The sequence below is a fragment of the Leopardus geoffroyi genome, chromosome C2 (assembly GCF_018350155.1).
Source record: "Leopardus geoffroyi isolate Oge1 chromosome C2, O.geoffroyi_Oge1_pat1.0, whole genome shotgun sequence".
NCBI classification, from domain to species: Eukaryota; Metazoa; Chordata; class Mammalia; order Carnivora; family Felidae; genus Leopardus; species Leopardus geoffroyi.
In genome coordinates this window covers 80,796,400-80,811,289 of record NC_059333.1, presented here as the reverse complement: position 1 = coordinate 80,811,289, position 14,890 = coordinate 80,796,400, and the positions used below count along the sequence as shown (strand labels likewise).

The window sequence follows — 14,890 nt, the reverse complement described above, 5'->3', positions numbered from 1 at the left end:
AAAACCACATATATAATCATACCTAACAGAATTAACAATGATTTCTTTTTTAAAAAAATTGTTTTTAAATTTATTTTTGAGAGAGACAGTGTAAGAGTACAAGGGGGGAAGGGACAGAGAGAGAGGGAGACAGAGGATCTGAGGTGGGTTCTGCACGGACAGCAGGGAGCCCGATGCAGGGCGCAAACTCATGAACTGAACCATGAGATCACGACCTGAGCTGAAGTCAGACGCTTAACTGTCTCAGCCACCCAGGCACCCCAACAATGATTTCTTAATATCATTTAATACCAGATCTATATTCAGATATCCCCATTTGATAATGGGACTCCATTTGTCCCTGGTGGTATTTTGTTCAAATCAAAATTCAAGCAAAGTCTGCATATTGCATATGACATTTTTGCCTTTTAAGGCGTTTGTTTTTCATGCCCATTGACCTGTTGATGAAACTAGTTCAGTTCTGTAGAATGCCCTGCTTTCTGGCTTCTGTCTGTGGTGTCATTTAACTTGTTCTTTCTCCTGTGTTTTCTCAAAACTGGAATGATATGTAAAGGCTTGATTATATACAGGTGAAACATTTTGGATGAGAGTTTTTCGTAGGTGGTGCTGTGTGTTTCATGTTGCCTCACATCAACCAGGAGGGGTTTGTATGTTTGTTTAAGATAGGAGAAACAATAGCATGTCTATGTGCTGATAAGCATCATCTTTGAGAGAGGGATACATATGACGCAGAAGAAAAAGGGGAGATTTTATAGAAGAATATCCTTAAGCAGAGAAGAGTATGTAAGTTCTAGTGGCACATTGGGGCGCCTGGGTGGCTCAGTTGGTTAAGTGTCTGACTTTGGCTCAGGTCATGATCTCGTGGTTCGTGGGTTCGAGCCCCGCATCGGGCTCTATGCTGATGGCTCAGAGCCCAGAGCCTGCTTTGGACTCTATGTCACCCTCTCTCTCTGCTCTCGCCACTCCCCCACCCCTCCCGCCCACCCCTTGCGCTCTGTCTCTCTCTGTCTCTCAAAAATGAATCAACGTTAAAAAATATTTTAAAAAATAAATATGAGTTCTAGTGGAGCAAATGTTGGGTACGGCAAGTGTTGGGTGCAGCCAGTTCATCTATAGTAATGAGACATCATTTGGACATGAACGCAGGTAAGGTGAATAGCTGTGGTACAGAGGTGCACATGTGGTGATTCGATTCTGGTAGCTTCTTTTCTCTCTATGAGTAAGTAGCACGTTCACCAAGGAAAGGGGAAGATGAGGGGACTTTTTCATGGAGATGAAGTCACGTAGTCCTCTAGGCGAGTGGCAGGTGAATTGACTAGAAAAGTAGCATGTGATTACTAGGAAGCATAAAGCAGCTACCGGCAGTTTATGATCATGAACTTGAGGCAAACTCCACTAAGTATCGTTTTTTGATTTTCTTTACATATGCAGCTGTATGCTCGCAGGTGTGGAGGGGCACAGAGAGTTGGCTTTAACCAGGATTGGGGTTTATCCAATATTGTGTGATGGGGGAGCTCAATTTAATGAGGGACTGTGGAGTTTAATCTGGGAAGGAAGGGAAGTGAGGCTGTGAAGGAAGTGCGAGACCATGAGAAGGACGTAGGAGGAACCACAGAAGACAGTTGGAGGTCAGAACTAGTTGGACAAAGCTACGAAGATAGGAATGGTGTGTGGGGGTGGTGGTCCTGAAAATCAAGACTGTGGAGTCTTTTATGAAAATGATAAGATCGGAGATATGACCTTGGGGGTGAGTGGCTAAAGGCACAATCACTGGAATAGAAGAGATTCACTGAGAGACCAGGGACTAGAACCATTCTGTAGGTGGATGTTGATATCACCACGAGTCAGGACAGAAACAGCATGGGGAGAATTACAGTGAGCCAGCTGCAAAAATATTCAAGGGGTGAAGAAGAATGTCCCGGTGGAGGGGAAATGACTTCACCGATGCTGGTAGCAGGTGATGTGGTCTGCATGGGGTTGTGTGAGGATGAAATGAGCTGGGGCACGTGAAGTTCTCAGCACTGAGCACAGGCTCCACATGTCAACGTGGTTCTCATTCTGAATCTATGTGGTTCCAAAAAGCAGAGCTTAACCCCCTAGTTTATTTTTATGGGGGAGCTGATTTCTCTTCATTTTAAGACCTTCTAAGGGGCAGAGCTGTTCACAAAGCTATATGTGCCCCCCAGGAGGTGGTAAATTCCCTCTCACTCTGTGTATCCCACAGACAAAATAAGCTTCTGCAGTGACAGTGCTGCAAAGGGGATTCTAGCAACTGAAGGTGATGGACGGGTGCGAGGATGAGTGTGGATCTGATCGTTGAAGGGCATGGGGAATGGGGAAGGGTGGTGTCAGAGCTAGCTTCGCTCTTTCATTCAGACACAACTGAGCACGTCCCACTTATGGTTCTGAACCTGGCTAGATGTGGGGTGGCCAGAAATACACCTTAAAGGAATTCTCTGTCTGGGTAGGACAGACCTGCAAACAGCTAAATGTCACGTAGTCTGATGAGAGCCAGAACAGGCACAGTGGAGTTGTATGGATCTCTGGGGGGAGGGGGGGGGTGTCAAGAAAGTCTTCAGAGCCAGGGACACATAAGCTGGTTGGTGCAGGGGATGGTGGGGGACTGAGTGGGTGTGGCCCCGTGTGAACAGGGGAGGAAAAGACATTTCATCAGAAGGAAATTTACTTGCAGGGCAACAAAGGGTGCAAGAGCACAGGGCATTTGGAATGCCACAATTGAGTTACTCTGAGAAAATTACTCCTCTTCCCTATTTCAGCTTACCCATGTGTAATCTGGGACAGTCATGGGGTGCACCGGAGGGGATGGTGAGGAGTAAATGAAGTGATGCCTATGGTCTTTGTCACAAGCCTATCGTAATCGCTATGGGTGTATCACCTTACTTGATTATTTAAACAATCCTATGAGATAGGGTCTTTTATTATTACTCCCATTTTACAGATAAAGAAGCTGAGTCTTAGAGGGTTGAGTAGCTTGTCAGAGGTCATGTAACTGGTGAGAGAGTTTGGACTCTTGCCCCCAATCTGTGTAATCCCAGAGCTCTTAACCTCAACCCCTGTGTGCTGAGCACACAGCTAGTACCAAATAAATGGTAGCTGATGGCCAAAGTTTCTCACCCAGAGAATTGAGGATTCTAATTCCTGCAGCCGGTTGAAGTTCACCACCACTGCAGCCTTACCAGCAGCAGTGACTACTTCTGGAAGACTCTCCTCACCTATGGTAGATGGACGTCAACAATTGGGCCACTTTTGTTTCAGCTACTTGGTTTTTGGAAATCGGACGGGGAGTGGTTGTTACATCCTAGGAGGGCGAGTTGTTCTGAACAGGTGCAATCGATAGGGACAGGAAGATTTGCATTAACTATTTGCTCCCTGAATTCAAACAAGTCACATGGTCTAGCAGCTTGCGGCGGGGGGGGGGGGGGGGGGGGGGGGGGGGGGGGGGGTGGCAGCGAATCAGCACTCATAGGCAAGAGGCATCACCTAGAGGGCAGGGGGCTACCCTCAGTGTTCCTCATGAGGATGCCGAGAAAGAACCTTTTCCATCAGTGTGGCCTGAGGGAAGCATAGACCTCTGAAGGCCTGGTAATCTTTCACTCGTTCAACAAATAATTATCGAGTGCTTACCAGGTGCCAGACACTCATCCAGGCACCGAAGATGGTAGAGAAGAAGTCTGAGATGAGGAGGCTCTTGCTTAGGGAGTTTACATTGTTAGCAGAGGAGGCAGCTGGTCATCAGAGAATCATACGAACGCATGCGTACTTACAAACTCTTATGCCACAAAGGAAACATACATGACACGAAAAGAGGAAGAGGTCTCAGAGCTATTTTAGGACTTGACCAGGAGTGCCTGGGCGCCAGTTCTTTGATCTGATAAGGAGCCCCCTGAGTTTTTGACAAGGAACACCACAAGGCACCTCTCGCTTTTGCCCTGTGTGGCATACCCAGGGCCCGCCCACAGCTGCCCTCCTGCCGGTATGAACCCCAGGCCTGCAAGGCGGGCGGGTGTCTCCTCCTGGGTCAAGGGAGGGAGGGAGTTATGGCCACTCTGGCTTCCTGAGTTCTGTTAACGCTGCATCTTCCAGGACAGGCTTCAAGGCCAGCCCAATAGTGTGCGTGGGATTGATACACAAGGTTGAAATGTATTTTCAGTGTTGTCCCTAACAGTTTTGCCAGTAACATAAGAAGCGTAATAAAGGAAGTCAGACTGAAAGATGAGAACTTCTCTCTGCTCACCAGTTGCTCATCAGGTCTCAGTCAGGTACATTTTTTCCTAGATATTGGGACGTGAGTAACTTTTACTCACAACGATGGATGCACAGATAACATTCTCTGTTTCACTTTTTTTTTGTTACAGTGTTTGAAGAATTTTCCCCCTGTTGCTACATAAATTCATACACAATTATTTATACATTTTGTATATTATTACGTATTACCTTGTATATTTTAAGTTAATTAATATTGTGTTATATATGTATATTTCCTTTCTTTTTTTTTTTTTAAAGTTTATATATTTATTTTGAGAGAGAGAGAGTGAGCGAGGAAGGGGCAGAGGGGTGAGGGAGAGAGAATCCCAAGCAGGCTCTGCACGGTCAGCACAGAACCTGACGTGGGGCTGCAGGGCTCAAAAACTCATGAGCCGTGAGATCATGACCTGAGCTGAGGTCAAGAGTCAGACGCTCGAATATCGAATTCTGTTTGTAGCTTTTTAAAATTTTATTTATTTTTGTAATATTGTTCCAACTCTAAGAGTAATGCATATACATTTTAGAAATTTTGGAATATACAAAAAATTATAAAAGCTGAAAACATTATTCTACCATCCAGTGTTGTTTTGTTTTTTTCTAGTCCTTTCTCTCACATGTACATTAAAATTTTTATTTTTTTGGATTTGACTAGAATATTATATATAGTTTTACAACCTATTTTTTCCAGTTAGCATTATACTGATAGAAATTTCACATATCACTAAGTGTTCTTTGATAAGAAATAACTTAAAAATATTTTTTTAATGTTTTTATTTATTTTTGAGACAGAGAGAGACAGGGCATGAGCAGGGGAGGGGCAGAGAGAGAGGGAGACACAGAATCTGAAGCAGGCTCCAGGCTCTGAATTGTTAGCACAGAACCTGATGTGGGGTTCGAACTCATAGACTGTAAGATCATGACCGGAGCTGAAGTCTGACACTTAACCGACTGAGCCACCCAGGTGCCCTGATAAGAAATAACTTTGAAAAAATCTGTCTAGAGTGTATTTAGGGATGAGCTGAATCTTCTCTCCCCAAATTGCTACTTACCCCTACACCAGTGACTAAACAATCCTTTTCTTTCCCAGGTTGCTCTGTGGTGCCTGCTTTATCCTTCTAGCATGTTCTTATCTAATATAGGTCTGTTTCCAGGACTTCTCTGCTGTTCCCAACCCTAAGCTCAGCACCTGTAATGGGCTCTTGTCTCTTTGTGTTTCTTTTTTTGAGCCCTCTGGGCTTCCTGGATTGAGCCAAAAGACTCTCAGAGGTGCTTGACCACCTTGTTAATCTTTAACCCTGCCCCCTCCTGGAAACCAGCTCTTAACCTCCTCTTTTTTTTTTTTTTTTTTTGCTTCCTTTTCTTTTTTGGCTTTTGCAGATGTGTTTTGATCATGCTGAGAAAAATGAGCCTTGGCCTCCAGACCCCATAAAGCCAACTTTCCTCCTATGGAGAATAGTGCTGGTTCCTGAGGACCTGCTGGGCCTGCAGCCCCAGGGGGATTAGCCGGGAGCAGGTAAGGAGACCTGGAAGCTTGGACTATGGAGCAGCAAAGGGGTACATTCCTAATTAAGAAATGGGGTGGTAGAATATGGGGCCAGGATTCACAGAGTCTCGATGTCTCACTGCGGCTTCGCTGTTTTCCTCATGTATTATGTGTTCCAATTCGGTGAGTGGTGAGAATAGGTGGTTTGCCTGTTTTTATAAATAGGAAGTGGGAGATTTGAAGTTATTCTGTGATTCAGCCCACCTTTTTTGAGCACCTTCTTTGTGCCAAGTCCTGCCTTTGGTACCGGGCATGTAGTGATGAGCAAACCAGGGCAGGAACCTTACTTTGACTGGGGTTTTCTTACTGTTGGTTTAGTGTTGGCTTGTTCTTTTTATTTATTATTGAAAAATAATTTTTAATGTTTTATTTATTTATGTGTGTGTGTGTGTGTGTGTGTGTGTGTGTATGTGTGTGTGTGTGTAAAGAGAGAGAGAGAGAGAGAGAGAGAGAGAGAGAGAGAGAGAGAGAGAACGAGTAGAGGAGAGGCAGGGAGAGGTAGACACAGAATCCAAAACAGGCTCCAGGTTCTGAGCTGTCAGCACAGAGCCCGACGCGGGGCTCAAACTCATGAACCACGAGATCATGACCTGAGCAGAAGTCGGCTGCTTAACTAACTGAGCCACCCAGAGGCCCCTGGCTTGTTCTTTGTAGGTGATAATGTGGATTGTTCCTGTTCTTCTAGAAGCCTGGTGGGGGTAGCAAAGATTTATTGACTTAGTCCCATCAGTTCAGTAAGCCCTTATTGAGTACCCAGTCAGTTTCAGGTCCTGTGCGGGACACTGGGGTTTCAGGAATGAGCCAGGAGGGGTTCCCCTCTAGCAGGGGTCAGCAGGAAAAGCGAGCATTGCTTAGCACCTGATATAAACCCGAGGGGGTTCCATGGGAGGGCAGAAGCAGAAAGGTAACTCTGTCTGGTTGACGGGCAAGTGGACAAGCAGGAGACTATGGCAGTGCAAAGGCCCAGGGGCTAAGACCTCTGGAAAATCCAAAGCTTGGTGTGTTTCCCCAGAGAAACAGGGGAGAAAATTTTACTACTCCTTTCCTTCAGTTTGGGCTGCTTAGATGGAACTGCTTTAGTCCCTGTCTCTTCAGAACAGCAGGAGAGAGGAAAAAGGGTCTTGAAATACTCTGTGTTCATGACCAGAAACTCCAGCCAGTTTTTGGACTTGGAGCCTGAACAGAGGGTGGTATTAGGAGCCCTGGGGAGCCCTGAGGTAAGCTTTCCAATGAGTGCACTGGGGCCATGACCCTAAAGGCTGAGGCTGTCTTAAAGTGGCAGGACTGTTGTGCCCGGCTTTTTGGAGGAAGTCTTCTTTTTTGAGACCCTCAACCTTGGGACAGTAGGTGATGGCCAGAAGGTGACCACCAGCTCCTTCCAAGCCTCAGCTCCTAGATAGTGAATCAGGTCCTACCTCCCTACCTCGTGTTTCATTTCACTCATACATAGAAGAGTTAAGTCCCAACGTACTGCACTGCTTTCTAGTCACACATGCAACTTTGGAAATTCTTCCTTCCCTCCCTCCCCCCCCCCCCTCCCCTTCCCCTCCCTTCTTCCTTCCTTCTTCCTTCCTTCCTTCCTTCCTTCCTTCCTTCCTTCCTTCCTTCCTTCCTTCCCCTTTCCCTTCCCATTCCCTCCCTCCCTGCTTTCTTCCTTCCTTCCTCCTTCCCTTCCCTTCCCTTCCCTTCCCTTCCCCTTTCCCTTCCCCTTCTCCTTTCCCCTTCCCCTTCCCTTTCCCTTTCCCTTTCCCTCCTTCCTTCCTTCCTTCCTTCCTTCCTTCCTTCCTTCCTTCCTCCTTCCCTTCCCTTCCCTTCCCTTCTCTCCTCTCCCCTTCCCCTTCCCCTTACCTTTTCCCTTTCCCTTTCCCTTCCCCTTTCCCTTTCCCTTCCCTTTCCCTCCCTCCCCTTTCCCTCCCTCCCTTCTTCCTTCCTTCCTTCCTTCCTTCCTTCCTTCCTTCCTTCCTTCCTTCCTCCTTCCCTTCCCCTTTCCCTTCCCCTTCCCTTTCCCTTTCCCTTTCGCTTTCCTTCCCTTTCCCTCCCTCCCTCCCTCCCTTCCTTCCTATAACATCAGTTCTTTCAATTATAAATGGAGCTAATATGATTTCCTGTGCTTACCTGACAGGGTTATTGTGGATCTTATAAGCCTAATTTTTGTGAAGGGGCTGCCTGAGGGTAAAACAGTGCACACTGGTCAGGGCTGGGACATTGCAGATGGCAAAGGTGGTTTTTTCCTGTGATTGTGGGTTAAGTTGTCCCTCTAGGGACCCTGATTTCTGAGTTCTGATTTCTGAGACCCTGATTTCTGAGTTTGGTCAACACTGACATTTCATTGTTTTTCAACACAGATGTCTGTCTTTTAGTGCAAAGACCATAAACTTTTAGAGTCAGATAGATCCTGGTTCAGGCACTGACTACTGGTTGACTTTGGAGAAGCCCCGTAACTTTGCTAAGCATCAGTGTTTTCATTTTCTCAGATGGGGCTGTGAATATCTATCTCATGGTGTTATAGTAAAGATAAAATTAGACATTGCAGGGGTGCCTGGGTGGCTCCATCAGTTAAGTGTCTGACTTTGGCTCAGGTAATGATCTTAAGGTTCTTGAGTTTGAGCCCCGCATTGGGCTCACTGCTGTCAGTGCAGAACCCACATCGGATCCTCTGTCCCCCTCTCTCTCTGCCCCTTCCCCGCTCTCTCTCTCTCTCTCTTTCTCTCTCTCTCAAAAATAAATAAACATTAAAAGAAATAAATTAGACATTGCAGCTAAAGTGCCTACCATACCATACTGGAGGCGCTTTTTAGATGCTCCTTTCCCTTCTGGAGTTCTTTAGCTATTGTAGTCACGTGATTAGCTGGGCTGAGTGTCTGAGGAAATTGAATTCCTTAATTTTCTGACATGTAACAAGGCCCCTCCCCGATTTCATGATCATAGGTTTGAATTTTTCTCCCTTTGTACATTTCGTCACTTCCAAAACTTCTGCAGCCCAAGGCGAGAGCCCACTCTCCCCAGAGCCACTGGTTCCTACGGTACTTCCCATGGGTTCCAGGAACAGTCTGGAAGCCACTTACATTGAAGAGTCTCAGATGAGGACCTGAAAGTCAGGTGTTCCACTCTGCCATTTCTCCCTGTCGCACATGGCGTCCGCATGGCCCTGAGCCAAGGGGCTGCTCTCTGGTCTGTTCAGAACACTTCCTATGCCTTTACAATGACTTGGTTCAAACACCATTTTTTTCTGGTCCTCCTAGTAGTCTGTGCATAAGAGAGGGATTACTCTACGTAAACCTAGGTGCCGACAGGTTTAGTGACTTGCCCAAAGTCATCAAGAACGGAGAGAGAAGCCAGGTTTTGTGAATACCTAGTCCAGTACTCCTATGTCTTGGGCCAGATATCCTTAGCTGTGGGTTCCATGGGAAGGAACTATGGATCTCTAGTGGGTTAGCAGAACCCCAGAGGTGATTGCTTAGACTCATTATGGTAAATAAACCCAGTTATTTAGGAGAGAATTTAATGTTTTCCAAAAGATACAGGTCATTGTTTGAGTTCAAAGTACTTCCATTTGCCATCTAGTTACACAATTAATTCCGGGAAAGCCAAGTAGGTCTTTACCCAGATGTAAGGGGGCACATTAGGCTCTATGCGTGTAATAAAATCCACATTCCAGAACTTGCAACAGTTTAGTGCAGGTTTATAGTGAAAGAGACATGGATTATGGACCCTGGTGCACTTGGATTTGAACTTCGATGCTACCATTTACTCAGCTTTGTGACCCTAGCCACTTCTCTTAACCTCTCAGAGCTTCGGGTTGCTAACCTATGAATATGGAGACTCTAACACCTTCATGGCTAATGATGGTCAGGGCCTTTCTGCACGGCTCAGGAGACGCCCTTCCTATTAGACACTTGTGCACGTGGTACTGGCTGGGGTTGTGCATCACAGGGGCCCTGGTTTATGGTGAAATTAGATGAAATACCATCTTAGGTGCTTCCTGCGTCTTTGTTTTTATCTCCTGAGTTGGTCACGTGTGTGCTGTCTTACCAAGATTTCCTCCGCTTTACCATGAGAGGGGTCAGCATCCTGCCACCTGATAGCACTCTTGCAGGGCACGCCACGAAACTGGATGTCATGTTGTAAGCTAACCATCGGTGGTCTTCTCATGTAGGAGTCCAACACCCAAGCCCTTAGAGAGATGCGCCACACCCAGGTCTGTCTGTCACAGCCCCTGTCTGTGGACCGAGGTCTCTTTCTGGCAATTGGTTTTTAAAGTTTATTTATTTATTTTGAGAGAGAGAGAGAGGCAGAGGGAGAAAAAGAAAGAGAGGGAGAATCCCAAGCAGGCTCCGCACCATAAGTGCAGAGCCCGACCTGGGGCTCAAACTCACAAACCGTGAGATCATGACCTAAGCCCGAATGAGGAGTCAGACACTTAACTGACTGAGCCACCCAGGTGCCCCTCTTTCTGGCAATTTTAAAAAGGATGCTGGGCCCCTTAGGATTTCAGGGAGTTCGGACTCTTGTGATGTAGACCAGTTATCCTGCTCTTCCTTCTTTCTGCTAGTTTTTCAAGCATGCGTGCCTCCACCTGACAGACCATGTAAGGCCCTAGGAACCCAACGATGTGTAAGATATGGTTGCTGACCTCACCTAGCTCGAGAGTATAGTCAGGGAGCTAGGCTAAGACAACGCAAGACCAAGACTTAGGGCGTACGAAGGAGTGGTCGGAGAATACAGGACGTGGTTCAGAGAAGAACAAGGGGTGTCTGAGGACTGCTTGTCTACATTCAGAGCCCAAACCGAGGCCGAATGCAGACTTCAAGCTGCTGTGGGCCGCGGGCCTGGTGGGAAGTGGACCAAGGTTGGAAATGAGTCTCCTCACCCTGAATCTGCTACCTGGCTCATCGTCCCACCTCTTACCTGTCACTACTTTTAGGTTTCGTTTTACCTAAACAAAGGTTTGTGTACCTAAACAAAATTTTTGCTTCGTCTTACCTCTTTTAGGCCTGTTTCCTGCTCAGAACAGAGTGGCTACCTTGAGCACATCTTTCATTATGATTCACGCCAACTTGAAGAAAAAGTTCAGCTGCTGTGTGCTGGCCTTTCTGCTGTTTGCAATCATCTGTGTGTGGAAGGAGAAGAAGAAAGGGACTTACTATGATTCCCTTAAGTTGCAAAGCAAGGATTTCCAGGTGTTGAGAGGTCTGGAGACACAGGCTGAGACTTCAAGCAGCACCCAGGACCCCCACAGGGGCAGCCAGGCCCTCAGCAGCCCCCGGGGCCCAGCCAAGGCCAAGCCGGAGGCCTCCTTCCAGGTGTGGAACAAGGACAGCTCTTCCAAAAACCTCATTCCCAGGCTGCAGAAGATCTGGAGGAACTACCTGAATATGAACAAGTATAAAGTGTCCTATAAGGGGCCAGGGCCGGGGGTCAAGTTGAGTGCCGAGGCCCTGCACTGCCACCTCCGGGAACGTGTGAACGTCTCCATGGTAGAGGTCACAGATTTTCCCTTCAACACCTCCGAGTGGGAAGGCTTCCTGCCCAAGGAGAACATTAGGACCAAAGCTGGGCCGTGGGGCACGTGTGCTGTGGTCTCATCGGCAGGATCTCTGAAGTCCTCCCAGCTCGGACGAGAAATAGGTGGGTTCTGGGGTGTTAAGGTGAGCTGAGCAGCCAGTGCCCCCGTGGAGCTGGGCATGTGGGCGGGACTGGAGAGGAGGGGCCCACGTGTGGCTCTGTGGACTGGCAGAGTGGGCCCACGACAGTGTTTTTCAGCCTTCTTGTATGAGTCAGAGGTACCATAGGGCAGCTGAAAGGGTGGGGATCCAGGCTGCCAGCAACTTTATCAACGAGAACAGCTTTGCTTGTCTCTTTTTTACTAATTAATGGATTAATTTCACTTTAGAGAGAGAGCATGAGCAGGGGGGAGGGAGGAGCTGAGGGAAAGAGAGAAAATCTTAAGCAGGCTCTGCGCTCAGTGCTGAGCCCAACGCAGGGCTCGATCCCACAACCCTGGGATCATGACCTGAGCCAAACACTCAACCTACTGAGGCACCCAGGTGCCCCTGCCAAATTTTATTATAAAGCTATGACCACTATAGGTGCAAGAGCAGAGAGGATGAGTGTCCAGGCCTTTGAGTCAAAGGACCCGGTTTGTAATGACAGTGCATTGTTTATCAGTTGTGTAATCTCTGAGCCCCAATACTTAGCTCATCAGTTGAATGGGAACAGTAATTGTCCCGACGTCACGGGATTACTGGGAGGATTAAAAAGCAAGGCACGCTGGGCACACAGCAGGTGCACAGTAAGCGTGATCCCTGTTGGTTATAATGTTTTAGAAGTATGCTATTGCTTCAAATGAAAATGCAAACAAATCTAAGAGACCTTACATATATGTGTATCAAAATTATTTGAGAATTACTGTGCCCACCATTGGCTGGTTTGAGGTTTGAGGCTGGAGACACGGCACATTATCACAATCCCTCGGGCAAACAGTTTTACAAGGACACAAAAGGAGCCATGAAACTTACCTTACTTTGTTTGGTCTTCTGGACCCACTGCTGTGGATATTTCCCCTCTAGTCACTTAAGTTATCCGCCCAAAACCCCTATTAGTGGTGCAGTGTGTAAGAGCAAATCATTTGAAACCATCCAATATGTTCAATAGTGGAGAAATAGCTAGACAGATTCCAGGTAGAGTGGGAAGGCTATGGGCGAGGCATGCTGCCTGATGCTCCCAGGCCTTCAGCAAAAGGCCTACCCCCTCTCTTTCCCCTCTGTATTCTAAGCTCCTGCTCTGTGTTGTTGATAGATCCGTGAAGGAATAAAAGAATGAATGAGGGACGCCCGGGTGGCTCAGTCAAGCATCCGACTCTTGATTTCGGCTCAGGTCATGATCTCACAGTTCTTGAGATCGAGCCCCGCGTCGGGGTCGGTGCTGACAGTGCTGAGCCTGCCTGGGATTCTCTCTCTCTCCCTCTCAGCCTTCCTGCTCTCTCTCTCAAGATAAAAAAAATAAACTTAAAAAAAGTTTGTAAAGAATGAATGAATTCCTTAAAACATTTGTTAGGCTAAATGCCCAGAGGAGATGCCCTATTAAAAAGCAGAACATTTGAAGTCCAACGTGCAATTTTTGTTACGTCTCAAGATCAAAGTTTTTCCAGGGAAATATACACTTGAAACTATAACTCTGGTCTATAGAAAAAGGTTATTCTCACGTTTATGCAAATCACTCCAAACTTGTATGGAGTGCATAAAAATACAGGCGGTTCCAGTTCATAGAAGTATCGGACTCTCCCTGAAACCGCAGCGCAATTCTGCCCCGGCAGACAATGATGATTTCACGTGAAAAAGAGCATCAGCTAGCACCTGGGATATTCTAAACATGACCACTACAGAGCAAAAATCAGGAAGGAAGAAAGGATGAAGGAAAGGATCCATTATGGATGAACAAAAAACCTCCACACTGAGTTTTTAGAAAACACAGCCCCAAAGAAACCAGAAAGGCAAAAGCAGAAGTGGGGGTGGGGCCAGTCACCTTGGCAGCTTTTATTAGGAAGTACTGACTATTTGGGGAAGCACAAAATGTGATCTCACCACTTCTTTCTGCTGCAGAGAATCCCATTTGGGTTTACTTTTCTTCCTTTGAGAGCCTTTCAGACCATTTTTCCTGGCAGTTATGTGCAGGGAATAAAAAAGGAGACATATGACCTCACCTGCTCCAGGACCTTCCAGAGCCTGACAGAAGAGGAAGGCTTCCTGTGCTTTGCTTTCTTTAGCCTGATTCATTTCACAAGGATGGAAAGCACATTCTCTCAAAATAAGGGAACTAAGGAGCCTAAAGCAACTGCATTTCTTTGTGTTGCACACATGTTTATAAATATGGACAGGCTTTCCATCTTTATTAACTGTGAAGGATTTCGTAAAAAAGCAAATTGATAGATTCTGACTTTTAACCTTGTGGGGTCACAGAGACCTCTAAGAATAATTGGCTGGAAGCTATGGACTTTCTCTCTGGAAAAACACGTAGACTGATTTAATACGCACACGCACACACACACACACACACACACACACACACACACCTAACCCACAGGTATTTTGCACATGATTTTAGGGATTCATGAATCCCCTGAAGTTGGTCCACAGTCCCCAGGTTAAGAATTCCTACTCCGGTAATGGTTTTCAAACAGAAAGGCTGAAAATTATTCAGGTAGGTGAGGCCAAAAGAGACAATTAGTCCTCATGTAATCAGTAAAATTACAGAATCTCAGGACCTGAAGATACAGTAGGAATCAGTGCTTCTATTATTTTTATTTTTTTTTATATATATATTTTTTTCAACGTTTATTTATTTTTGGGACAGAGAGAGACAGAGCATGAACGGGGGAGGGGCAGAGAGAGAGGGAGACACAGAATCGGAAACAGGCTCCAGGCTCTGAGCCATCAGCCCAGAGCCTGACGCGGGGCTTGAACTCACGGACCGCGAGATCGTGACCTGGCTGAAGCCGGATGCTTAACCGACTGCGCCACCCAGGCGCCCCGCTTCTATTATTTTTAAATCTCCATTATAGTGTTGTGCTTATTGGTAGTGACAGGACTCACTTTTCTAACAAGATCTTCTGCAGAATAGCAATATTTAAAACAGAGACAGCAGGGTGCCTGGATAGCTCAGTCGGTTGACTGTCCAACTCTCAGGTTCCAGGGTCGTGGGATTGAGCCCCACATCGGGCTCCATGCTCAACATGGAACCTGCTTGAGATTCTCTCTCTCTGCCCCTCTCCCGCTCACTCACTCTCTCTCTCTCTCAAATAAAACATAAAATAAAAATTTTGATGTGATGAATCCCTTATCAGCTTAAAAAAAAATCCTTTCATATTCTCACTTACTTGCTCTCCCATAGAAGGGCATTCTAGTTGAGAACTTCCGGGGGAGAAGTGCCAGCATTGTCTGAGTGGTGATCGTGGTGGTGGGTCTGATTTGAGAAGAGGCAGAAACTGGTGTCTAACTAGAAATGACCTTGAGTGATCAGCAGGAGCCAGAGTTTCTAGCCTGGGAGCAGGCTGTCTCCTATCACAGGGGAGCCTGCTTCTAG

General features: G+C 46.6%; 1 protein-coding gene across 6 annotated transcripts in view; it reads left to right on the top strand.

The window, feature by feature from the left end:
• The window catches only part of ST6GAL1 (ST6 beta-galactoside alpha-2,6-sialyltransferase 1), a 120,239-nt gene that overhangs the window by 79,841 nt on the left and 25,508 nt on the right, over positions 1-14,890 (top strand). For all 6 annotated transcript variants that reach the window (XM_045502642.1, XM_045502639.1, XM_045502640.1 and 3 more), the window contains 2 exons: positions 5,644-5,779; positions 10,802-11,437. In XM_045502642.1, coding sequence (XP_045358598.1) covers positions 10,852-11,437 — 586 coding nt within the window. In that variant the 5' untranslated portion in view covers positions 5,644-5,779; positions 10,802-10,851. The remainder of the gene's footprint in view (positions 1-5,643; positions 5,780-10,801; positions 11,438-14,890) is intronic.